This window comes from Coptis chinensis, chromosome 2 (assembly GCF_015680905.1).
Source record: "Coptis chinensis isolate HL-2020 chromosome 2, ASM1568090v1, whole genome shotgun sequence".
Taxonomy (NCBI): Eukaryota; Viridiplantae; Streptophyta; class Magnoliopsida; order Ranunculales; family Ranunculaceae; genus Coptis; species Coptis chinensis.
The window spans coordinates 76,642,851-76,669,602 of NC_141457.1; the positions used below are offsets into that span (position 1 = coordinate 76,642,851).

The window sequence follows — 26,752 nt, forward strand, 5'->3', positions numbered from 1 at the left end:
AGGCCCAAACGAGTAAGATTGGAAGCCCACAACCTAGCAGTTTTCTTTTAAGCCCATCAAACTTCAATAGAATCCCTGGCAGATGAAATCAATTGATACCGTTTCGACAATGGAGGAATTTTCAATGTTGTGTAACGGTTTGCCACATTGCATTCTCTTCAGACCACATACCACCACATCAGTTTTACATTTCAACCAATTTTGTTCTCATGGGCTTCGGTCCTCGACCATACTTGTGCGTCTGGCAATTATCAAAAAATGAGAATCCTAGTTACCAGCCCAATCCAAGATATCTCCTTAAATTAAATTCCTAGGAGTCTCACAAGTCACATCTGCCCAACCAGTGCAACATTATATTGCCATGATATATCTACTAGCCATGCAGCCCGACTTGTGGCCGGGCCTGTTATTCTTAAACCCATCATGTCTGGGCCTATATTTAAGGGAAGCACTTGGAAGTTTAACATATCCATATCCAATAAGTAATCCATATCCATATCTATTAACTAATACATATCCATATCTATTAACTAATACCAAATACCTGCATTGCATAGGGATAGTGAGATACCATTTTATTCCAATAATCCTCCAAATCAATCCACATAAATCACAATTGCTAAAGAAATTGAGATGAATAATTTACCCCCATTGACCTTCTTTATCATATTGTTTACAAAGTCCAACCATAACTTTTTCTTCATATCATAAACAAAAAAGCATTTGAGTGAAGACTGTCTATCAGATGAATCGGTTGACGAAAGAATTTTCAGAAAGAAGCTTCACTCTTTCTCTTGAAATCTCTTGTTAACTACTATTGTCTAAAGAAGTAGTCAATTCTTCATCATACACCATTTTATAGCTAAGAACGTATTCCTAAAGCATATTAGCCACTTCCTTAATTCGAAAGAAGTGTTCTAGAATTGAGTTCCAATGCTACTTCATATCTAGGCGAAAGTGCAAGTGCTGCAACAATAAGATTAAGTACTGTAACCATCTCTAATTGATCTTGTGTTGCAATAAGAGCTCTTGCATCTTTGACATTTCTATCTAGATCTTATTCACATCATAACAAACAAGAAAAATTTTGTTTCTCAAGTATTTGAAGCTTAACAAAGCCAAACGTACACTGTACCTTAACAAAACCAAGCTTAAAACTTAAAAATGAAGAACACCAATTCTCATTTACACATTAAATCAAAAGCCCAACATCATAAAAATCTAACCTTTTTCTTGCTAAGCCACTAGTGATTCCTTTCTTCATTACCCAAACATGGATAACAAATTTATGTTACCCAAACTTTTTCAATTGATGAAATCACATATCACGATCTCAAACTCAATAAAAGAGAGATTTTTCGAAGACAAACTACAATAAAAACTAAACAGAGAAGAAAAGGGTAAATTTGGTATTAGAAGAAGCTAAAGGAGGTGATCTAATTGGGTCAATGACCTTATTCCATAATTTTAACGTATGGAAACTTTTAATTCACAACTTAAAAAAAGGGGTGGGCTTTAGCCGTAATTCAAAAAAGTCAATGGGTTTTAAGCTAATAAAGACTCAAATCAGGGTTTTTACCCCAGTTTTATGTTTTTTTTTATCCCATGCGTACATTTGAAATAATGAAATAATGCGTAGCTTTGTTTTTTGTTTTAGCATAACACATGAAATGACAATTTTAATTTATATTAAATTAGAGAGCAGGCCAAATTCAGGGTTAGTTTGGTAAGAAGGCAAATAATTATTTTTCAAATAGGGACTATTTTAAAAACTTTGCTGATGTGGCTCACTATAAGCATTTTGGGAGAAACGGATATTAATATACTGGCTTTTACCATTTACGGATCAACCTTCAATAGATGATATATCTCTCATATAGCTTTGCACACTAATTGACTTTAGCAGCAAGCAACTGTGTTCAATGCGTTGGTCTGTTTATTTGGTGGAGACTCCTCTTCAATATCAGTTATCACAGATAGTTTAGATGGTCATTAGACTTCACGAATACATTAATTTATCAAATTTTCTTTTCCATTATTACAATAAATGCATGTGAAATTTTAAATCACACTCGGTAAAATATCTCTTTATAAAATCCGTGCCGAAAGCACGGGAATTAACTAGTAAATTTATATATGAAAACATAAATTTATATAAATTCATGTGTAAATTTATATTTTCATATGCAAATTTAAATTTACATAGGATTTAGGACAAAATTAAAATTGAAGTGGACTTAGGGCAAAAATATTTGGGAAAATTGGTCTCCTTGCCCAATTACTTGTTTCATTTTTGGACGGAGGGGTAGGTAGGGTTTTAGGGAAATGAAACAAGAAAAGGTTGTGCGTTTAGGACTTTAGGGCCTTGTGTTTCTTTGGGCGCAAAAGAACAAAATTCGAAGTTAGGCTAAGTCCAATGGTGCTGCAAATCATCAAATTTAACGTAAAATGTGATCCAATGGTACGTTAAAACGTTATACCGCCAACGCTATCTTCATAAATTTCTCTATTTTTGCAGTCAATTTTAACGTTATAGCGTATGCTCAGAATCAATTGCCAATGGCGGGCAATCAAAAAATCATTATTAGTGTTGCATGCCAGGCCGGGCGGGTAGGAATGTGAATTAATTTAAATAATAAGTTACACGCCACTCACAATGGCGTACAGAATTCAATTATTAATTCAAATAATAAGTTACACGCCACTCACAATGGCGTACAGAATTGATTCTTTTTTTTTTTTGTTTTTTTAATAACTTAATTTGTTCAATTACCATTCTATCCTACCCTTTTAAATTTTTTTGAGGATTTTATACATGGAATTTTTTTGTATACCCTTTTAAATTTTATACAAGTTCAATAAAAAACATGGAAAAGAACCACTGTGAGGATTTTATACAAACTATGAATTAATTTGCAAATTAAAATTGGAATGTAAATTGTGAAATTGATTTCTTTATTGTCATATCTACTTACCAACGTAAGTAGATCGAACCACAAGTCTCAAAAATGGCAGCCCACGCCAAAAGTTGAATTTCTTCAAATGTAACATATTCTCAAGTAATGCAAATTTAAATTACGTAAACCTACACAAATTCTTCATCACTAAATCCTATGTAACAAAAGTAAAACTAGCTTGATCTTCCTAACATATTGAACATAAAACCAGTTGCTTAAACAATGACAAAAAACCTGTGATATCGAAGTCACATAAAGACATAATTACGGTGTGTGGAACACATGCACCGTGATATGGTTTTGGTTTTTGGTTTGCACTAGACATAATTCGTGTGTGAACACATGCACCGATACCGATTGGTTTTTGGTTTTTTTTTTTACTTTATGGCGCATAAGGTTTTTTGGGGTTTTTTTTACGCCACTCGGTGATGGCGCATAAAAACTTTTTGTTTTTTGTTTTTTTTTTTTTTTTTTTTTTTGTTTTTGTGTTATGGGGTTTTTTAAAGGGCAATATAGGAAGATAAATAACTCCACGCCACTGGTGATGGCGCAAAAAAAGTTTGGTTTTTTTTTATTTATTTCTTCCCCGCCACTGGTGATGGCGTACAAAAAAACTTGGTTTTTTTTTAACCGATATTTAATATTTTGTGTTGGACGCCATTGTCACTGGCGGCTGGAAAAATAAACCATTGGATTTGATTTCGCTATCTCACTAACTGTATCTACTGTGTTATTGTGGTTTGGTGTTTTGGCGCACCAAACCATTGGAGTTAGCCTTACAAAGGTATGTTCGTTGAACTGGGCTCACATTAGCCTTTTTGGAAATAGTAAGGCCCAAACGAGTAAGATTGGAAGCCCACAACCTAGCAGTTTTCTTTTAAGCCCATCAAACTTCAATAGAATCCCTGGCAGATGAAATCAATTGATACCGTTTCGACAATGGAGGAATTTTCAATGTTGTGTAACGGTTTGCCACATTGCATTCTCTTCAGACCACATACCACCACATCAGTTTTACAGTTCAACCAATTTTGTTCTCATGGGCTTCGGTCCTCGACCATACTTGTGCGTCTGGCAATTATCAAAAAATGAGAATCCTAGTTACCAGCCCAATCCAAGATATCTCCTTAAATTAAATTCCTAGGAGTCTCACAAGTCACATCTGCCCAACCAGTGCAACATTATATTGCCATGATATATCTACTAGCCATGCAGCCCGACTTGTGGCCGGGCCTATTATTCTTAAACCCGCTCTCATTATTTTTTAAACTTGTGCGGGCAATTATCAAAAAATGAGAATCCTAGTTACCAGCCATCCAAGATATCTCCTTAAATTAAATTCCTAGAGTCTCACAAAGTCACATCTGCCCAACCAATGCAACATTATATTGCCATGATATATCTATTTTCATGATATATTAATTCTTAAACCCATCATGTCCTACCTATATTTAAACCCAAGTTTAACATCTGCTTGTGGCGGGCCATATATTTCTATGGAAGTTTAACATATCCATATCCAATAAGTAATCCATATCCATATCTATTAACTAATACATATCCATATCTATTAACTAATACATATCCATATCCATATCCAATAACTAATACATATCAATTAACTAATCCATTGTTTTTTAGATTTTTTTTTTTTTTCCCACGCGTACATTTGAAATAATGAAATAATGCGTGTAATTTGTTTTTTTTTTAAAGATAACACATGAAATGACAATTTTAATTTATATTAAATTAGAGAGCGCAGCCAAATTCGGGGGTTAGTTTGGTAAGAAGGCAAATAATTATTTTTTAAATAGGGACTATTTTAAAAACTTTGCTGATGTGGCTCACTATAAGCATTTTGGGAGAAACGGATATTAATATAGGTAGGATTAGAAGTTTACCAAAGGGGTTAATTACTTTTCAATAGATATTTCTTATTTGGATAAGGTTTGATTTCGAATAAATAAACAAACTGATAACGATGACCAAAATCCTCTAATACTGTTATTATACTAGTAATAATCAGCTTTCTTTTTCTATATGGATAACATTTTGATTAAAATAAGCCTGAGATGATATTATCCTTCGAGAATTGAGAGGTTGTATATGTCAAACTATTTTTTAGATAAATTTGGTAACTGAAAATGACTCTCCATCGGTAAAATGAAAATTTTACAATGAACGGTATATATATATATATATAGAACGTGAAAAAAAAAAAGAAAAAGGAAACCTACTTAAACACTTAACAGTTTGCAACTGTTCAAACTTGTTACATTTCCTTCTCTCTCCTATGTTTTTTGAAGAACCAATACGATGATGATCTCTACTTCTCTTTTCATGATACTTTTATTGTCAACAACTTGTTTAACTAGCTCGGTTCGTGTGCTACCTTACCTTGAAATTAACGAAAAGCCTTCAACTCTTAAGTTATTCGACACTTCCAATTATGGTAAACTGCAACTCAACAATGGATTAGCTCGAACTCCTCAAATGGGGTACCTCATTTTTCTACTCCTGTTTTTTTAATGTTTATTCCCTTAGATTGTGGTTGAAATATTTACTCCTTCCAATGTGGATGCAGATGGAATAGCTGGAATTTCTTCGCGTGCAATATTAATGAAACTGTCATTAAAGAAACAGGTTGCTACTTGTATTTTACTTGGCGTGTACAATTTATTTTTGTAATTCTTGTCTAAATTGCTAACATTTTCTTCCTTGACAGCTGATGCACTTATCTCGACAGGGTTGGCTCGTTTGGGTTATGTTTATGTCAATATAGGTAATTCATTTGAGCTAACATTGTTATCTAATCTGAAGTCAGCTTTTACTGCTTTTTAATACTTATATATTTATGTCTAAGCTCATTTTTTCATATTTGATTGCAGATGATTGCTGGTCTAAGCTAACAAGGAATTTAAAGGTTCATTTGTTTCATCAACATCTTATACTTGTTTACTTTCTAACAATTTCAGAACTGCAATTATCACATAAAAAACTTAACCGAGTATAGATCATGTGTTCAATGAAGAATTAAGTGTTTTTAGTTGTATACGGAAGATTGGGTAGTTTAAAATTTATACTTTAACCAATGATGATGCTTTTAGCTTAGTTCAATCTTGAATTCTATTTAGGACTCACAGAGGTTCTACTAGTACTCTAGCTGAGCATTAACTTTGGTAGTTACTATTTTTTGTCAATAGAGCTAGTCTAAGCTGTTGTCTATATCTATAGGATGAGTTACATAACAAGAGATTTAAGTGCCTCCAAACCATAACGATAGAAACTTTCGGATTTACCTATTAATTGGTGTTCCTAATTACTAAGTTTGTTATGCAGGATGATTTGGTCCCTGATCCAAATGCATTTCCATCTGGTATTAAAGCTCTTGCTGATTATATACATGAGAAGGGCCTCAAGCTTGGTATCTATTCTAGTGCTGGGTAAATAACTCTTACTATCATACGTACAAGCATCAACATAGTTCCAGTTTAGACTTGAAGCAGTGAACAAAGAATGATATCGTGTGTCTTGTTTTTGTTGTAATTTTTGTTTAACCCTACTCAAAATTCCAGGATGTTTACATGTCAAGTCAGACCCGGATCTCTTTACCATGAACATGGTGATGCAGAACTTTTTGCATCTTGGGTAAGGATTCAAATGTTGTCACAGCGAATTTCAGAACCCACATCTCATTGGTTTTAGATGCACACATAAAGTAGAGTGGAATTTTTCTCTATGTTATGATTTGAAACATTTTCAAAATTTGGGTTTTGAAATTGTTTTGCTTTAAAGTTTAAACTTGAGTATTAATGTATATGGTCACCAAGTTGTTTTAGTATTTTCACAGATGTAACTGCATCCTTGGTTGTTCCATTCAGGGAGTGGACTATTTGAAGTATGATAACTGTTTCAATCTTGGGATTGAGCCTAAAAAACGGTTTCACCTCTTCCTTAAACTTTACATTGGTTGTTTAAGAGGAAATTATGTATCTCCATAAGTGACTTTGTCTATGCCTCCATTCTAGATATCCCCCAATGCGTGATGCTCTATATGAAACTGGTCGCTCAATTTTTTACTCACTGTGTGAATGGTAATTCAAAGCTCCATTAATTTCTTCCATTCAAGTTTATTCAACTTAATGCCATTCCATATCATAATTTCAATGTTTTCCTTTTGGCAGGGGTGTAGATGACCCTGCTCTGTGGGCCTATAAAGTTGGCAATAGTTGGAGAACGACAGAGGACATCAATGATACATGGGCAAGGTTAGAATTTTGACTTATGTAGCCATGACGTGTCAATCATGCACCTCATTTAAACCATTTAACTATCCATCAAAAAACAAACAAAAAAAGTCTACCATTTAACAATGTGTCGCTTCGCGGAGCTTTTGTTTCGGTAACCAATATTGCTAGTTGTCAGCCTATTCTTTGCACTCCTATTTGACTAAACCACTACCATAAGAACCACAATGATTTGTATTGGCACAATAGGCTCTACTCTACAGCACAGTATTCTTTAAGGAAATTTTTGCTAATTTCACAAAAACTTGAGAATTTTACCTTGTCTTGACTGGTCTGTAAAAAAACAAAAATCTTACCCATTACCCAGTAAGTTGAAAGAAATAATACCCAAAACAACCATTAATGGTTTGCATTTTAATGTCCCTCTTCTGGAAACCTATCTAGGAATCTTTTATCCTCCTAGTATCCGTCAGACGAGCCCATCATGGCATCACCAAGAAAAATCTTCTCACATGGCAACAAGATACGGAAACAGATTTTTCGCAACACATTGATGTAATATTGTCTTTCATGTACCCTGATGTACAAAACTTATGGTTGTTTGTCAATATCAGATGTAACATTGGTACCCTTATTTCTTCCAGCATTGCGCCAACCTTGCATATTCATAATATGTCCATAATGCAAGCCCATTTATGTCTAACTTTTCTTGTTTGGGTAATATTGACATTGACCAAGTTTGTTTTTTGCCCAGTATGACCACTATTGCTGATGAGAATGACAAGTGGGCTTCATATGCTGGACCAGGTGGATGGAATGGTGAGAATGTGATTAATGCAAGCTTACATTTGTGTAGTTCTTTTGCCAGTTTTCCTCTGGTCATTGTTCCCAAACAGATTTCACTTTCTTTCCATAATTCCTTTACTTGGTATCTAATGGTTTCAAAGTTTTTCCATCATTCTTTCTGGCAGACCCAGATATGTTAGAAGTTGGCAATGGAGGCATGACACTTGAGGAATATCGTGCACATTTCAGTATTTGGGCTTTAATGAAGGTAGCCTTTGATTTTTTGTGTTTCTTTCCTGACTCTTAATTCGAGAAAATTACTTGTCAATGTTTGTTAGTGGCCATTTACAACTCTTTCTTATATAATGTACTTTGTACTGGGTATAAAATTCCACATTCCCATTACTCGTATTAAATATTTGAAGTCAAGTAATATCTTTTTAAGATTAAAGGCAAATGCAAAATATTATAACAAGCCTTGGCAATTCAATGTATCACTATGAGAAAGATTATAGCCCGTTTGTACAAGTTATCAGCCTTTGGCCTTTTGGCACTTTATAAGAATTTGGAAAGTTTAGATTACACGTTATGAAAGTGAATTATGTAAAGTACAAGAAACCGACACGACTTTGAGCTCCTTTGACGAACTTTTATGTTTGCATATGTATGCAGGCTCCACTTTTGATAGGTTGCGACATAAGAAACATGGCTGCAGAAACTATGAAAATTTTAAGCAATGCCGAGGTCATTGCTGTAAACCAAGGTAAGTTTTTCTCCATAATCTCTTGCTGTTTGTAAAGAGGTACAAGAAGCAACTAATTGTGTTTTACTTTGCTTCCGTGGAAAAATTTATTAGAGTTTTGTATAGCTTGTCGATACGTAGAACTAAATGGAAAAGTTGATCTCTCAGTCTTATTGCTCCCTTATAGCATATTGTGTTTTACAAATAAGAACCCTTTTAGATTTTGATGGTAAAGTAACTTCTGGTTTTTGAGTCTCTCATACCTTTTTGTCACTAAAAACATTCATATGTCCACACTGCTTTGCAGATCCACTTGGTGTTCAAGGGCGAAAAGTTCATGTGGAAGGAACAGACAACTGCAGTCAGGTGTTCACCTAAACACATTAATTTTGATACCTCTATTTTTAATATCATTAGGATAGCCATGGTTATTTCGTTGCGAGCATGACCCTTAAGCACTTTGTTTTGAAACCTTTCATAAGTCATTAATCTACAAGTTTCCCGACCTACATTTGTAAAGTAGTTTTTCCAGTTCCTCAGTTGACTTGGTTGAGATTTCTCAAGATTGGGAAAGTGACGTAGCGGAAGCGATATTAAAAGTTCATTAGAACATTAAAGAGATAAATTAAAACATAAGTTTATTGATAATATTGAAGAGTTGATTACAATTTTCATCCATGAAGCTTTTTATATAGAGAAATCCATCAAATCATCTTAGAAACCTACTAAAACACTAAGAAACACTTTCCTAATCTATCTATATCATAATACTAACCATCTAAGACTACTAGAACTCACAAACTAGACTTCTAGACACTTCTAAATTACAAATTATGCTTAAAGAATGAAAACGAAAATTACTTGTTTTTAGTAAATCTAGATTTACTAAAACAATTAGACAATAACCATAGACTCTATGTTCTACATCATTCTCCCTTTCTTTAAAATAACTCGCCCTCGAGTTATGCATAAGAATGACAATTCTTCGATTGGAGCAAGGTGAAGTAAACACAATAGCTTGATTTTTCTATTGTTTCTTTTGATAATCCGACACAAAATTTTTGAGGCAAACACAAACATCAATCAATTTTTCACAAAATTTCAAGTATCGGTCTTCAAAAATAAATTTCTTTGGAAAACTGAGATATACCATATTCTCCTCCTCTTTAACAATTAACTTGTCCTCGAGTTCTTGCTCAAGATAAGAAACATTAACAACCTCTTTAGCAATAAGTGACATTATCTCATGCAAATCAACATCTCCTAAGACTTTAGCAACATTAACCTTCTTTTGAATATTTTTCTCATCCTCAAAATAAATATCTATAGTTTGTTCATTCTCCACAATTGATTTGATACTAGAACAATTGTAAGCACTTGAACTTCATCTTTCTCGAGAATAGAATGCACTATACAATTGCAAATTTCAAGAGTGGATGTAGAAAATACCTTTTCACATGGTGGTAGAGAGGAAGATGACTTAATAGTAACAGAAGCTTGACTTTCAGAAATCACTCTTTTACTCATGTCAAAAAGTCATTGTCTTTGTTCCTCTTGTCTTCTTCTTTCTTTTTCTTTTTGCAATCTACGATGATTCTCTTATTTTTCTTGTTGCAAACGACGATAATTCTCTCCAGCAATTTGTTGTGCATACATATGTTCTTCAGCAACTCTTTGTGCATAAAATTGTGATTGTCTAATACTTTCTTGACAATGAAATACATAATCTTGAAGTGCTTGAGAATATTTTTTATAAGCAGCTTGTAAGCGAGACAACTTGTAAGAACAATCATAGTAATCATGGTGAGGAGATTTATAACACTCAAAATCAATATCTCGAAGATCGTCTTGTAGCTCACATATTTTTATTTCAATAGCTAAAATTTGAGCGTGAAGTTGTAGATTTAACTGAGAAATTTCATACATTTTTTTTTTGTTTGCGTGGTGGTGGTGGTTTAATGAAAACAATAGTGGGTAAGGATCGTTGGTGGTAGGGTGACGGAGGTGGAAGATGAAAAACGTGGATGGTAAAAAATCAAACCTGAAGATGTAAAGGTTGCACTATGGTTGGTGTGTTGGAATTGATTGAAAATTCCTACCTTTGACTTCTTGTTGATCTTCAATGGGGAAAATTATATAAACACTATGGGTGGTGAGACACAAATAATTTAATAAAAATCTTCAATCCAAAGATACTCTGAACAGAAAAAAAAAAAAAAAACTAGTATTTACGTCCTAGGAACGTTCTTCAACTTCGAAGTAGATATCAACCCTAGAGCATCGTCAGAATCTGATACCAATTGTCGTAGCGGAAGCGATATTAAAAGTTCATTAGAATATTAAAGAGATAAATTAAAACATAAATTTATTGATAATATTGAAGAGTTGATTACAATTTTCGTCCATGAAGCTCTTTATATAGAGAAATCCATCAAATCATCTTAGAAACCTACTAAAACACTGAGAAACATTTTCCTAATCTATTTATATCATAATAGTAACCTTCTAAGACTACTAGAACTCACAAACTAGATTTCTAGACACTTCTAAATTAGGCTTAAAGAATAAAAACGAAAATTACTTAGTTTTAGTAAACTTGGATTTACTAAAAACAATTAGACAATAACCACAGGCTCTCAACATCAGAAAGTGTGCTGATTAGTATAAAATTTGAGTTTGAAGTGACTAGGCAAGTAGCTAGAAAGAGAAGCCTAGCCAATTTCCAGCTTGGCTATTTTTTAGTCGGAATGGGCAGAAAGAGAGCCTGTAAACTTTCATTGGGGTTTTGATCAGCTGCACAAGTTCTTTGACATATTCTCCATCTGTGTATTCTTTCACTCGTAATTTACAGTCATGTCTCATGTTGTTCCAGGTGTGGGCAGGTCCTCTGTCTGGAAATCGTTTAGGGGTTGCCCTTTGGAACCGATGTCCACAAGCAGTCACCATAACAGCCAAATGGGAAACACTTGGCCTTCATCCAGCTACTAATGTTTCTGTGAGGGATCTATGGGAGGTATGAACCCTTACCTTTAGAAACTTAAAGATGTACAAATCCGTGCAAATATACTTACTGTTATGTTACGTTCATGCATGGAGAAAAATTATTGTGAGATGATAGCAGATTGATGCAGAGGCTTTATTGAAGTCTAAAAATGCCGTTTATTTATCAGAATTAGGTCTACATGTTATCTCAGAGATTTCATTCACAGATCTAAACTAGTAAAGAGATGAGGTCCGAAATCAACCATCACTATCTCCTCTGTAATGGAACTATGGCTCTAACTACCCGTCATTGACCTAATCTTAGTTCTTTATTCTATCCTCTGGTCCTATAATGGACAAAACCTCTACCCCTGTAGTTGACAATGTCGTCATGAGCATTTGATACAATTTTTCTAAGATCGAAAATTTTGTCGTTGTGATCATGTTTCCCAATTTCTCTGACTTTTATAGGCCATTTACAGCATAACTACATATGAATTCGTAGCTAGTATGCATAAATCTTGAAGGACGTCAAGACTAAAGAAATGGTGGAAAACTAGGCGTGTAGCCATTCTACCACTGTGCCAAATACCCACAAACCATTTTAAGCTATTTACACCTACACACCATGCAAACCTGTAACAACTAAGGTCCCCGTGACACCTAGTTAATAACCTGAGTACCTGACATTTTCTGTGGAATGTTTACGAGTCCAAGGCCGTGGGTAGGGAAGGTGACAAATTTTAGAGCTTGCTGACTTGTAAAAGAGTATGATTTCTCAACATACTTTTAACCAACTCTGAAATGTACGATTGCAGCACAATATGGTATCACGAAATGTGGCGGCAGCTTTTAGTGTTAAAGTTGATTCACACGACTGTAAGCTGTACATCTTCACTCCAGTCGCTCTGTTGCATTTGCCAATGTAAGTTCATTGATTTATGGCTGAAAATGTGGCTTACTGTTCATTGCAAGTTGCAATCTGAAGGTTACTGATCTAGTCCTCAAAATGTTAAGAGGTTGGACCGTTGGAGAGGGGGAAATCTATGTTTACTTTGAATGTAATACTGATGACCAAAAGAAAATGCCGAGTGTAAATGTTTAATACTGAGTATGCCCGACAGATCAATCTCATGTTATCATACTTGTACAAGTAAATTAGGAGTCAAGTGAAAATAGAATGTGATCATCCTGTTCTATGCAGTTCTGGATTTTTTTTCCCCCAATAACGGTTGTAAGCGCAATAGTACTCTCATATGTTCTATTACGCTAAATATCGAGTGCGGAGATAGAAACCAGTTACTGCGGTACAGTGTTAGTGTGTATTCAGCCCTCTCCCTTCCAAGTTGCCTATGCAAATTTACTCTGGCATGCCTCTTTAGACATCCAAGCACATGGGCTATAGGTGCGCTTCGATTCCGTTGTTTCAGACTAAGCGAGCGGATTCTTTGGTTGTTTTACAGTTGGTTTGGAGAGACTTTAAGGTATTCGAGTTAATGGAAAGATCAACTATCAGTCGCCAATGTCGTAGTAAGTGAAAATGCAAAGCAAAGGAAAAACCACATCAGACTATCCGAGTACCAGCATCCACCATCTTTTTCTAAATGCATGTCTGTAATGTTAAGCCACAGCTCCACAAGGCTATAAAAGTAATTACAACTAATACATTCCTAATTAGTATATGAAAAATAATACAATATGCTCACTAATACCAATTAACAGTTATGAATACTACTTGGAACTTCTAAGTAGGGGTGTTCATGTGTCGGTTTCGGGTTTCGGGTTCGGTTATATTTTTAACGGTTTCTATTAGGTTTGGTTTTTTCTTACATTTAGAAAACCGGAACCATATCCATTAATTAAGTCGGTTTCGGTTTCTTTTCATGTTATACATTATTATTGTTAAAATTACGTTTTTAATTACTAATTACGTAACCGGATATAAAAGTTGGTTTTTTGTACGACAATAACACTTGTAATGGTTCTAAATTCAATAATCTTTGAAAGTTTCCTAAAAACTTTAAATACATCTCATAAATTGTACTTATGCTGTATTAACTTGCATTTCAAATCAAACACGTGCATATTATATACTATACTTACATACAAATGTCCTATATAAATATATATCACACACTAAATTTTAACATGTAGAATAAGTACATAGACTACAATTGTTACCATTGCATGCATTCATTTTCATATATATACATGTATATACGTGTAATATATCAAGTACGTGCACTTATATAAATATTATCATGTACACATTTATTAGTTAATATATGCAGCGTATTAATTAATTAATAGTATACATGCGTGTAGTCGTTGATATTATTATAATATATTTATAATACACATGTTCAATGTAATATTACAAAATATGCATTTAATAACATACATTCACTATTATGCTACTTTTATATATTTAAGTAGATTTTTACACTTAAAAAAACAAGAAAAAATTATATATTATAATATTTGGGTTTGTATTCATTTAGTGTAATATAATACTAAACTTTATATATCAAAATCATAATAATCGGTTTCGGATTCGATTCAGGTATCCATTGGTTCTTTTACTATTCGGTTCTAATGGGTTCAATTCTTTATCTGTTCGGTTCCGGTTCGGTTTCGGGTAATCGAATACCCATACACACCCCTACTCCTAAGTAGGAGTGATAATTTGGCTCTTAGGCCCTCAACCCGACCCTCATGCCTATTAGGGGCGAACTAGGGCCTAGGTTCTGGAACATGAGCTCGACCCTCATTAGGCCCTCACCAGCCCTCACTTGGCCCTCATAATTTTTTTTGTTATTTTGTGTTTTATATATATTTCTAACTTAATTATCTAGGTTATATCAACTTTTTCACTACAATTAGTATTCAATAAGGAGTATATTAGAACATAACATATATATTTTTCGTAATTAAATTAAAGAGAGGTATATAGGTCATATAAAGGTAAAGTAAATATGCAATTCTAACGTAGCAACATGGTTAAGTATTGAAAGTGTAAGACTCTCATCTTTTCCACCATCTCTATATCTTATTTTCTAAAAGTATAAGAATAAGTTTTATATCCTTAGTTGAAATTGATATACATAAAAAAAATCTTGTCCACATGAAACTAGTTTGGATGTTGATGTGGGCTATGACAAAGGACCAGGCCCAAGCCTAGGTGAAAATGGTAATGGGTTTACTTATCAGTGGGTAAGTTTTGATCATCCTTCTAATGGGGCTAAAGAAGTGGGTTGTGGACTAGATAAAAATGATATGTTGGGATCTTTGGGCCATAATGATAGGGCTCTCTTAGACAAGTTGGACTTTTTGGCTAACAAGATTAAAGAGAAAATATAGTTATAGAGATCTTCATGCAAGAGTCAATGAGCTTATCGGAGACATAGATGGATGAATAAGATAGATAAGTTGGAGAGAAGAGCCAGAAGTAGTAAACCGCAGGAGAGTACATCGATTATGCTACTTAAGCAAGGCAGTACTGAAACAGATTTTGGGGTGAACACGGAAGGTGAAGCACAGTCTAAACAACCCTCTCTTTTTGAACCAGTCTCAAGAATTGTGGGTGATGTTGCTCTGTCACGGGTTGTTGGCGGTATAGAAAATGGAACCAGTCCAAAAGACACGTGTTTTAGTACACAATTATAGGGGAGACCTGGCTATGAAGGTGAGCAAAACATGGGTGTTGCAAGCTACTGAGTTTGAGGCAAGTGAGCATAACATGCTAATGTTATCAGGCTTTGTGGAAGTTGGTGAGGTGGCTATTGAAGGAGTGGGTGAGATTGAGCTATGCGGTGGTGCTAATTTTGCTAAAGTATCATGAAGTGGTGGTGTGGAGCCATAAAATATTGGAATTGGAGGAGGGATAGAAGCTAGCTCAAAGGACAATATCGGGAGGAATGATCACTCTCAGGAGATGTGAAATGGAAATCTTAATGAAGGTAATGTGGGTGATATTGCGAGTAGTATTTATCAAAACATTGACGACCCTCGTGATTGGATCAAGTACATGGTTGTGCCACTAGCAGGGGGTTTGGGGACATCATCTGGCATGGGAAGATCAGGTCTTGAAAAAAAAATTGGCGAATTACATGGAAATAACATCAATGAGTGTGAGATTGGGCATACTGGGGATTGATTTGGTCACTAATCAACCCATTATGGAAAGGGAGAATGAAGGCTACCAAGTAGTTTAAATATTTTATAGTATGTGGTTTCACTTTCGCTAGGGACTGGGTAGTGGGTAGTCAATTGGGAGCTTGTTTTTGGGTTGCTAGGGGGGTGTTTTTGTTTTAAAGGAGTGTTTTAAAACGAGCTTTAGGTGGTGGTCTCTCGGTAGTACCGGGTTAGTGAGATTTTCTATCACATCTGTATTCTATTTTTTTTTTTTTTTTCATCCTAATCAATAAATATCACTTATAAAAAAAATGATATACATAATCAAAAGTATAATAAAAAAAATCAAAACCACCAAAAAAATTAAGTAAATTAGTAGTGTATAATTTGATCGGACCCGGTCCAGCTCTCATTTGACCCTCAAAATTGAGGGCTGAGGGACAGGTAAGGGCTTACGTATTCATGTCATGGCCCTACTCAACCCGGCCCTTAACACTCAGTCACGAGGACTTTTATATATAGTTTGAGGGATGGGTCGGCCTTTTTAACACCCCTACTCCTAAGGGAGCACGAGTAAAACATCTAAACCAGAAGCTTTTCTCAATTAGCGACGCAAAAAGCACATGGAGTGGAAGTACGACTACATGGAGAGGAAGTGCAACTCTCTATGTACAAATAGTGAAATACAATGAGAGGAGTGAGAGAAGCAAATTTTGCAACTGATATAGATGCAAAGCGTGGGGATACTTTATCGCTGGACTCCATATATAGTGTACGAGGGGAGACCACCATTAACCTATAAATGGGAGGACCCTGCTTCTTTCTATTTCAGATTTGTAAACTCTTATTAGGTGCATTTTCTTTAGAGTCTAGGAATCTCTGTAAACCTAAAAGTCCTTGGAACACCTATCACCTCGTGCTTTTTATTCGATATTATCTATTCTAATAAGAAAGCGAACTCCCTGGAATAACCGTTTTTTGGTTCAAAAAGTTTGGTTATAAAATTATTCGCCTAATATTTCGCCGAACTTATTACATATATTTCCCAAAAATATCGTTCTAAAAAAGCACCTCTTGCTCTTTCAAAAGATAAACACTCTTTCACAAACTTATTAGTTATTACAGTTTTTTTTTTTTTTTTTTTTTTTTTTTTTTTTTTTTTTTTTTTTTTTTTTTTTCTAAACGCCACTTCTTCATGTTTTTTTTTTTCTTCTCTACTTTTGAGCGATGCACTCGAAAATGGTAAATATTACCTCTTACTCTTTAATTCTTTATATGCCTTTTAGAATTACCTTTTAAATTTTGTTTTATATTCTTCATTGTTACGATTGTTTCCTTACCAAAAATTTCAAATTCGTCATTCGTGTCATTACAAATGTCACTTTTACTCTCCTTCTTATGACCAGGTCGATTTCTTTCAATAATTTTTTCTATTGTTATTGCTCCATTAGATTTCCTATTTTTTAGGGTCAATGAGATACTCCAATTTAAATAAGAACTTTTTTTGGGTACGTATCTCAATTTAAGGCTTTAATTTCTTTTATGGGGGTTCAATCAATAAATATTTTCATGCTCTTTAAATTTTTTCATTGTTACTTATTTAACTTTTTTTTGTGAGTCGTCCATCTTCTTTTGTTCCAACTGAATTATTTAATTTTTTCATTGTTGCTGATTTGTATTCATTGTTATTTTCTTCTTCTATCATTACCAATTAACTTTTAATTTAATTTCTTCATTCATCTATTTATTTATTTGGAATTACTTCGACCTTCATTTTGTTTCAGATTTTTTTTTGCTACGTGGGATTGTATTGTATTAAAAACAGAAGAAAAAGAAAAAAGCTACAGGTATATATAGAAGTAGAGAATTCAATCTTTTAATATCACACCCTAAATTTCTAGAAAATTAAAATAGGGAATTATTTTCAAGATATAAATATCTCAATCGCCACCCTATTTAATCATCTGAAAACCCAAGGCGAAACGAAACCCTAATAACATATTATCAACCACGATATTAAAAATCTGATATCAAATTAAAACTAAAATGAACAATCCTTCATTCACATTATTAAACTACAAAGAAACTAACCAACTCTATTACATCTGTCTCAAAACAAAATCGTACACTTCAGAAAACTTAAACCAGAAGACCCAAGAGCAACTCCAAACCACGTGTCCTCATCCACTGCACTCTACCATCTATGTTCCCAAGAACACACCCACGTTGCAAAACAAAGCAAACATGGGTCAGCAAATTGAATTTGCTGGTATGAGTAAAACTAAAATAAAAACAACATATTCAACATTTCTAATAAAGGAATATACTATTACAATTATTTCAACTTGAAAGACAAGTTAGTTCCATTTTCTCAACACGGCATGTAGTTTCTTCCCAAGTAATATTTCAACCCCCAATATACATTTCCAAAAAAACCTCATATAACAATATTCATCATTCTCACTTTCCAAAACAACTCACAATATAATTTCCACTTACATTCCACTTATTACATACACATATGATAACTTATTTAAATATGAGTTTGGTATACTTTACCTTTAAGCCAGCACGTCGTCTTAGGGTAGGACAATGTCTCTGCATAAAAAGTTAATAAGGCCTACCCTTCTGCAAAATAAAGTTAGATTTCCCAAACATAATCATTTATAATATACATCTATTTCACTCTCATTGCAACCATCATAGGTATATATAATCTGGCATAATATATCGCCAATATTAACATTCATATCACACCACCATATCCATTATATCATAATATATCACCAATATTAATTAACATTCATATCATACCACCATATCCATCATACCACGCTAACCCTATTCACATTCCTTCGTAAGAAATTATATGCAACATATCATAATATATCATCAATCATATCCAACCGCTCGCTCATACTTAAAGCCAATATTTTTCTTAAAAACCACTCGTCTACTTATGAGAACGAGGAAATATATCACAACTAGGGAGTACATTCATCCCTCGTGAGTATCAACCCACACAAACCATGCATGCATTTCCTTGTAAGAAAATCATGTACATAATAATGCATAAATATTCATATGCATGCAATAACTCAGTCACACATAAAATCAATATTTTACTTTAATATCACTCGTCTACTTATGAGAACGAGGAAAAAGTCACAACTAGGGAGTACATTCATCCCTCGTGAGTATCAACTCACACAAACCACATAAACTACATCATATGCAATAATTCCATCACACGTAAAATCAATATTTTACTTTGCTTATTAATTATCTCGTTGACTCATTTATTAAAAGACACAGCCCAACCTTTAGTTCCTAATTCACGATTTACACTTCACACATTTGCCAAATCACATATATCTGTGTGCCTCACTCACACCGAGTACCATTACAAGACATATATCCCAAGCGAGGATATCGCCTCCAGGAAACATATTTTCATCTTGTAAACTCGTAACTTGTGAGTCACAGCCATCTCTGGGCTTTCCATACACATAATCACAAAGCCTCTTTTGGGCATAACAAAATATTAGGTCATTCATGGCACATTCAATGAATACCTTGGGTTATTCCCGCCACATTCAAGGAATATCCATCATAACACTAACATGTCATTCATGGCACATTCAATGAATAATTTGGGTCATTCCTGCCACATTCAAGGAATACCCATACCTACATTCTCGTACACTCAAGGAATACAGCCCACCCGCAAGGCGAATGCCTTAGTTCCTCTTTAAGGCGGCTTTTCACATGACATCATTAGTCATAAACATTTCTTTTCATCAAAGAGGCATGGAGAGATCTAAAGATGTGGGTGACACATTAAATTTTCACCGGACACTTTTACACCAGATTTTAACACTCAAGAGTTCTCATTTATTATAATATTTTTATTACAAAACAAACACCGTCTCAAACAATAATTCCTTACTAAAGATTCCAAACACAATAACTAATAAACTCACCTCATTATCAATTATATAAATCATAGATATCAAAAGGTTCAATCAGGAATAAGGCATTTGTTAAATGTCTCGTGAATACATTTTAAACAACCACAATCACGTACATAATTAAGTACTAACATTGTTCACATATAGTTATCACAATAACTAATATATAATATAGTGTAGTGTAGTGGCTGCACTCTGCCTACGTATCCAAATCTTTCAAGATTAGAATCAAGCCTTTGTAGTTCTTATAAGCCACATTGTCAAAGTCAAAGAACAATAATAATTCATGCTTTAAGGTTGCACACTTCATTTCCCTTTCATTCCTCAATTATATATATATTAAATATAAACTTTAATGTAATATGTCACGTGATATAACATAAATCTATACTAATATTTAGTGTATATGCAACAATTGTACTTGGAATATAATACAAATGTGAAATTAAACAATCAAAATTCAAGACACTCGTATGTCTAAGTAAAATCATTTATCTCATTACAGTAAGAAAAATTAACTAGACCTCCCCTAAAAAGAAAACATGGTAGGTTATCTAGTTAACTTGCCAAAACAATAACATTAAGTTTCCTATAGCCATCCAAATGATACCCCACTTGATTATTTGAAAACTAGGATATGTATACTTACTTTTTTATGTAGAACTCGAAGTCCCAATGTTATTCTATCTCGGAGTAAAAATAGTTCAAAGTTGGTAAAAATCTTAATTTTCAGCAAATTAGATTTCTGATGGACTATCTTCTGAATGACACAATGCTTTCCACAGGTGTCCAAATGCATCAAGGCTTTTTGATTTGAAAAGCTAACACACAGAAATTACTTTCTTATGTTTTACAAAAATACTCAATCTGATTCTAAATGTTGGAAAACTAGGCTCGAACATAGTGCGCAGAAACTGATTTCTGACGACTATTTTTTGCCAGTCAAACTTCCAGACACCATAATTAATTCCACAAGCCTTGGAATGCGATGAGGCCAATTGGAATAGAAATAAGACTTCTAAATCTTACTTTTTCATGTTTTCATAAAAATTTAGTTCAAACTCTAACTAAATTAAAACTGGACTTGAACACAGTGCGCAGAAACTGATTTCTATCAACCAAACTTACATACATCATATCTACCACCACAGACCTCGGAATGTGACGAGGCCAATTGGGTTGGAAAGAAGACTCAGAAAACTCATTTTTTCATGTTTTGGCAAGAGTTCGAATCAGACCCTAACTAAGTGAAAACTCAATTCCAAACTAGGCACATATTCGGCCCAAAACAAACTCTAACCCAAAGCCCATCTAAATTAATAGAATCCAGTCCACTTAAAATAAAAAGGACCCGACCCACAAAAATAATAGAAACTAGACACCTCCCATTTATAGAGCCATGGTTTTATACTTAACTTCCACGATGCAAACTCAATCAAATCTATAGTAAGTTAGATCAAACACCTCCCATTTATAGAGCCATGGGGGTTTACCTTCACATAAAAAACTATTGTTACTAATACTTATAATGTGAAATACAGATTTGTAGCTTTGAATTTGAGGAACAATCTGATGAATTGTAGGAAGTATGTCTGATGAATGGTAGGAAGTATGTCGGGCTGTGGGCTTAAGTAGTTGATTTTGGAGTTTACCTCAAGTAATGGTTTTTTTTTGTCCTATAACCATTATATCTTGCCCACCTCAACAACACTATTTTTTTATTATTATTTTTTTTTTAAGTGAAAATTTTATTGATAATAAATGATAATGAGTTTTACAAAAATTATGACAAGCGTGCAACAAACTGCGCCGCAAGTCTTTTATTTTTTATTTTTATTATTATCAACATCAATACATGCTTGTCTCCCTTAGACCAACTTTAAATCAAGACATCTATTAGTTGAAGTTTAAACTTTAAAATGTTATTATATTTTTCGATTGAAATTTTATTTTGTTATTAGAGCATTGTTAGTTATATTGTTTTGAGCTAAATGTTGGAATAGACATATTGACAACTAACACACTTGCAATGTATAATTTGTTAACCATTTAGTAATGTGTAAAGGGCATCGTGACGAAGTCATGGGTTGTTTTTTTATGTGTAAAGGGTATTGTGACAAAGTCATGGGTTGTTTTTAGTAAAAGCACGTTAAAAAAACGCAACAAAGTTTAGCTTACCATCAAATTATTGTTATCATTTAGATTAAAAAACATATAACATACAAAGTTATGTTACAACTGATGCAGTGCAGGAATGTGCATTCCCACAATGAAAGAACATTGAAGTAATTATTGTTTTGGGTGTTAATATAAATTTTAATGCGAAATAGGGTACCATGTATCGCATCGTAGGGTATTTGTGTTATATGTCTAACACTCTAGCAGACTACTAATTTGCCCAACAATTTGATGACATGTCACCATTATAACATTTGCAGATTTGGAATTGAAGACACATATGCAAGACACAACATTCTCCACAATAAAATTGAAATGCCGTATTTTTTTTTCCATCAATTAAGGTGAAAGGTTAAAATCGGCAATTTGAAACTTCCAACAAGCTAATTAAATTCCCCAATTCATATTTATTTGATTCATGAAAAAAAAATCTAATATGTCCAATTTATTTGAACTCTATTAGATTTTTTCAAAATCAATTACTTTCTTAATTTTGGAATACAGGTTACATTTCCAGCTTGCCTCATCAGATAAAGTGGTGGTGTTTTGAGCATAAATGATAAGAATTGTTCTATTGTCTAAAAATATGTGGAGCAAATTAGTTAATGATAAGGTAATTTTTTTGTTCTTTGTATTTTAAAGTATATGAGTGCCCATTCTAATGAATTTACCATCTTTGTTTCAGATTGGAGCTTTTCGAGATGATGATGTGGTTAATGTCTCTAATCATTGATATGGCAGTAAAACTATGTGACCGGGCATAAAGCTTAGCTCCTGAATTGATTCTACTATGCAGAGTATGTTTTTACATATTTTTTTTTAATATATAATTAGTTATTTTGTAGTAGGTTTTATTTGGTATAATTTTTCTCTCTTTCTATAGGATATGAGTGTTCCTAAGAATTTTGATATAACCCGCTATTTGGAGATTGGTCTCATGCCATGCCATAGTATAGGCAGAAGGATGTCGTAGTATAGGCGGAAGGATATGAGTGTTCCTAAGAATCTTGATATAATCCGCTACTTGGAGATTGGTCTCATGCCATGCCGTAGTATAGGCGGAAGTAATGTAACCAAATAGAACAAGATATGTTTTTTTTTTTTGGTTTTTGATTGTATCCACATCAACACATGCTTGTCTCCCTTAGACCAACTTTAAATCAAGACATCTATTAGTTGAAGTTTAAACTTTAAAATGTTATTATTTTTTCGACTGAAATTTTATTTTGTTATTAGAGTATTGTTAGTTATATTGTTTTGAATTAAATGTTGGAATAGACATATTGACAACTAACACACTTGCAATGTATAATTTGTTAACCATTTAGTATAACTTGCAATGCAATTAAACGTGTAAAGGGCATTGTGGCAAAGTCATAGGTTGTTTCTAATGTGTAAAGGGTATTGTGATGAAGTCATGGGTTGTTTTTAGTAAAAGCACATTAAAAAAATGCAACAAAGTTTAGTTTGCCATCAAATTATTGTTATCATCTAGATTAAAAAAAACATATAACATACAAAATTTATATTACGACTAGTGCGGTGCATGAATGTGCATTCCCACAATGAAAGAACATTAAAGTAATTATTGTTTTGGCTGCCAATATAAATTTTAATGAGAAATTGGGTACCATGTATTGCATCGTAGGGTATTTGTGTTATGTGTCCAACCAGTGGCGGAGCCAGGGGGCCAGGGTATGCCCTGGCATACCCTCACTTTCCAGTTTCCACCAAAAAAAATTATTTGTCCAGTCACTTACTATTCCCTAATAGCTAAAACCCAAGCAAATAGGAAAGGAAAAAATAAATCAAACCCAGCCCAAAAACCCACTGGTTTGCATACTCTTTCTCTCTCCCAAAAATAATAAATTAAAAGTAGAAACCCACCCCAAATATTAACCTCACGCACTCTCTCTCTTATTTAAAACTAGGTAATGCTTGTGCCTTTGGCACGGATTGTTTTTGAATTTCTTGATTTGCATTGATTTTTTTAATATTATTTATTTATTTATTATTATTTTTTCTTGTTTAGATTCACTAATATTTCTCCTAGCCACAGTTTTAACAAACATCATCTCTATGTTCGTCTCTTATTTAAATAATAATTATTGATTCATTATTTTATGATTTTGGTACAGTTTTTTGTCTTGAACATATATATTTTAATTCATGTATTTTTCACAATTTCAAGAAATAAAACAAAACAAAAAGTACTTGTGAAAAAAAATTTATCCAACCTAAACAATTTTGACTAATATGATACATTAAATGTGCTTGTCCACAAACTTTATACATCACACATGTTTTGGCAATATGTATCCCTAGCATGTATATACACCCTCCTAATGATTTAGTTTCCGATATTAAAAAATAAAATAAACTACAAATAATAATAATAATAATAAATAATAATAATATAAAATAAAAAAAATAAAATATATATATATATATATATATATATATATATATATATAATTACAAAATATGAATATGATATACGCTCCAGCTAGCCATGAAGGCACAAATTATGTTGTCGTCTTTTATCTTTGGTGCTATCTCTACACGTCTATGAACACCATGTCGCAAAGAATTTTGGCAAAACCTTCTTTGTGTTTGTTATTTTGGGATATTGAAGCAATACAACCACTGTTGACATTGAAAATGTAAACAGAAAACCTATGCAAATTGCAAATATACCAAAGTTATTGGGCAGGTAATTGAACCATACTATACAATTGAGAATATTCACTGCAACAGTTAACTACACTTTGAGCAATCCTTTGCACATTGTAAGGTATATCAACAAATGTTAATTTGCTCTTGTTCGACTCATGACGCACACCACACTCATCTCTTACTTCAACAGAAACGGTAAAGTATAAGACATGAAATAAAAAATAGAAAAAGATTTGTGTCAAATTCACTCTACAAAAATTATTTTGAACATACTTCAACGGACTGAACATGAAATTTTGTAGTTCAAAAGAAACTTCAATATATATATATATATATATATATATATATATATATATATATATATATATACAAACGGTGACTACATGCACGTGAGGTAATGTACTTTCCTAAATTTCATAATTTGATTTCATTTTATGGTTTTGAATTGTTTTTGTTTATTTCATTTTCGTTAACTCATAGTCTTTCTATAATTCCAATCGTTCATCGAGACGATGTAAACCAACTATCCATTTTAAAGTGTTGCATAATGGTTTTGTCGTCCTCATATTTTAACGTCTCGCATGTTATTGACTCAGATTGAAATCCAACTATTTTAGAGTATGTCTCATCCTATATTTTAACCAATTAACTCTGTAGTAATATCCAATTCATACTTGTCATAACTTTCCGATCCGTTTTTAAATTCTTGTAAGCTATCAATTAAGAAATTAAAATACCCATGAAAAAACCTCATTGAACTGTTGATCATCTCTGTAAGAACTTCTCAATAAATTTGTTATTTTTTATTTTGATTTTTTCGTAGACTTGTCTTTTAATAAATTGCTTTTGGAAAAATGGTAGAAACCTTAAATAATTTGCTAATTTTATTTTAGTATTTTAGATAGTCTAAATCTTTGGCATATAGTGTAATACCCGGCCCGTGTGGGAATATACTGCATCGCCTAGCCCGTGAAGCGAGGTTGAAACAGGTACTTGGAAAGGTGCCTAGCCCGTGGGGCAAGGGTCGCCTCATGTATGAATTCTAGCATCTATGAAGTTGTTTGAGATATGAGACATAAGTAATTCATTCGCCAAATCCCAACATAGAGATTTTTTTTTCCGGATTTATGGATTCATGGAAACTATGTAGTGAAGTTTGCTCATGTAGGAGTAGTCATAGGATGGGTGGCCTCTTGAAAACTTGTTGTCGGTGTAAAAAAACCTTACACTGTGGTGACTATGTGGGAACAATCGATGTGTAGGATTTTTGATTCCTTAAATATCAACTTTGATAATAAAAAAAAATTTTGAAAATTTTGGATAATAAAAAAAAAAATTTGAAAATTTTGATTGAACTGAGTTCTTTATTTTCATTTTTGAAATATTGCAAAAGCATTAATTAATTTGATATTATTGGAAAATTATTTTTTGATTACCTAATTAAACCATTATTTATTGATTTGCAAAATTAATAAAAAAAATTTAACTATCATTATTTATTGATTTAATAAATTAATGAAAAGTTTTAATTACCAATTAAACCATTATTTATTGATTTGCTTAATAGAAGTCTTAATTACTATTATTTGATTTGGTAAATTAATGGAAAGTCTTAATTGCCATCAAACTCCAACACGTGGCAGAACGGTGGCCCTCGATTTATACCCGCTCATATTGAATCCCAGCCGTAGGTCATAAAACTTCCCTCCCTTGTTATATTAGATAAATAAATAAATAAAAACCAAAAACTCTTCACGTACTCTCTCTTTTGGTCTTTTGGTGACTCGGTCTCTCATTCTTTTGAGGACGCTGTAGTAAGTTTTAAATTAATTTTCTAAACTATTGGTGTTTTTTTTATTATTATTATGGTATTTTGTAGGTTTAAACTTGATGCTTTATTTCTCTTGAAATTTAAAGTAATAGATTGCATTGATTAATTGCTACTTAAGTATTGTTTAAACAACTATGTTAAAATATTTGATCAAAGAAAAGTCATTGCTAACTCAACCAATGCTGAACTCGAAAAATGTTAGTAATGCTTAAATAAGATCCTTCTCAAAACGAAATCACCAAGAAACT

General features: G+C 33.0%; 1 protein-coding gene and 1 long non-coding RNA gene across 2 annotated transcripts; both read left to right on the forward strand.

Annotated features, from left to right (window-relative positions):
• Positions 1-5,162: 5,162 nt before the first annotated feature.
• Positions 5,163-12,917, forward strand: LOC147517925 (Melibiase family protein). Its single transcript, XM_086589963.1, has 15 exons — positions 5,163-5,455; positions 5,542-5,600; positions 5,683-5,739; positions 5,846-5,880; positions 6,297-6,400; positions 6,533-6,605; positions 6,839-6,897; positions 6,986-7,051; positions 7,142-7,225; positions 7,959-8,023; positions 8,176-8,258; positions 8,663-8,753; positions 9,040-9,098; positions 11,605-11,745; positions 12,533-12,917. The coding sequence occupies exons 1-15, from the start codon at positions 5,274-5,276 to the stop codon at positions 12,641-12,643; spliced, it is 1,269 nt and encodes a 422-aa protein (XP_086446089.1). The 5' UTR covers positions 5,163-5,273; the 3' UTR covers positions 12,644-12,917.
• Positions 12,918-22,502: 9,585 nt separating this feature from the next.
• LOC147517926 (uncharacterized) lies at positions 22,503-23,156 on the forward strand. The gene is made up of 3 exons (XR_015213965.1): positions 22,503-22,610; positions 22,683-22,794; positions 22,881-23,156. It is a non-coding gene; the product is annotated as an uncharacterized LOC147517926 (long non-coding RNA).
• The last annotated feature ends 3,596 nt before the right edge of the window (positions 23,157-26,752 follow it).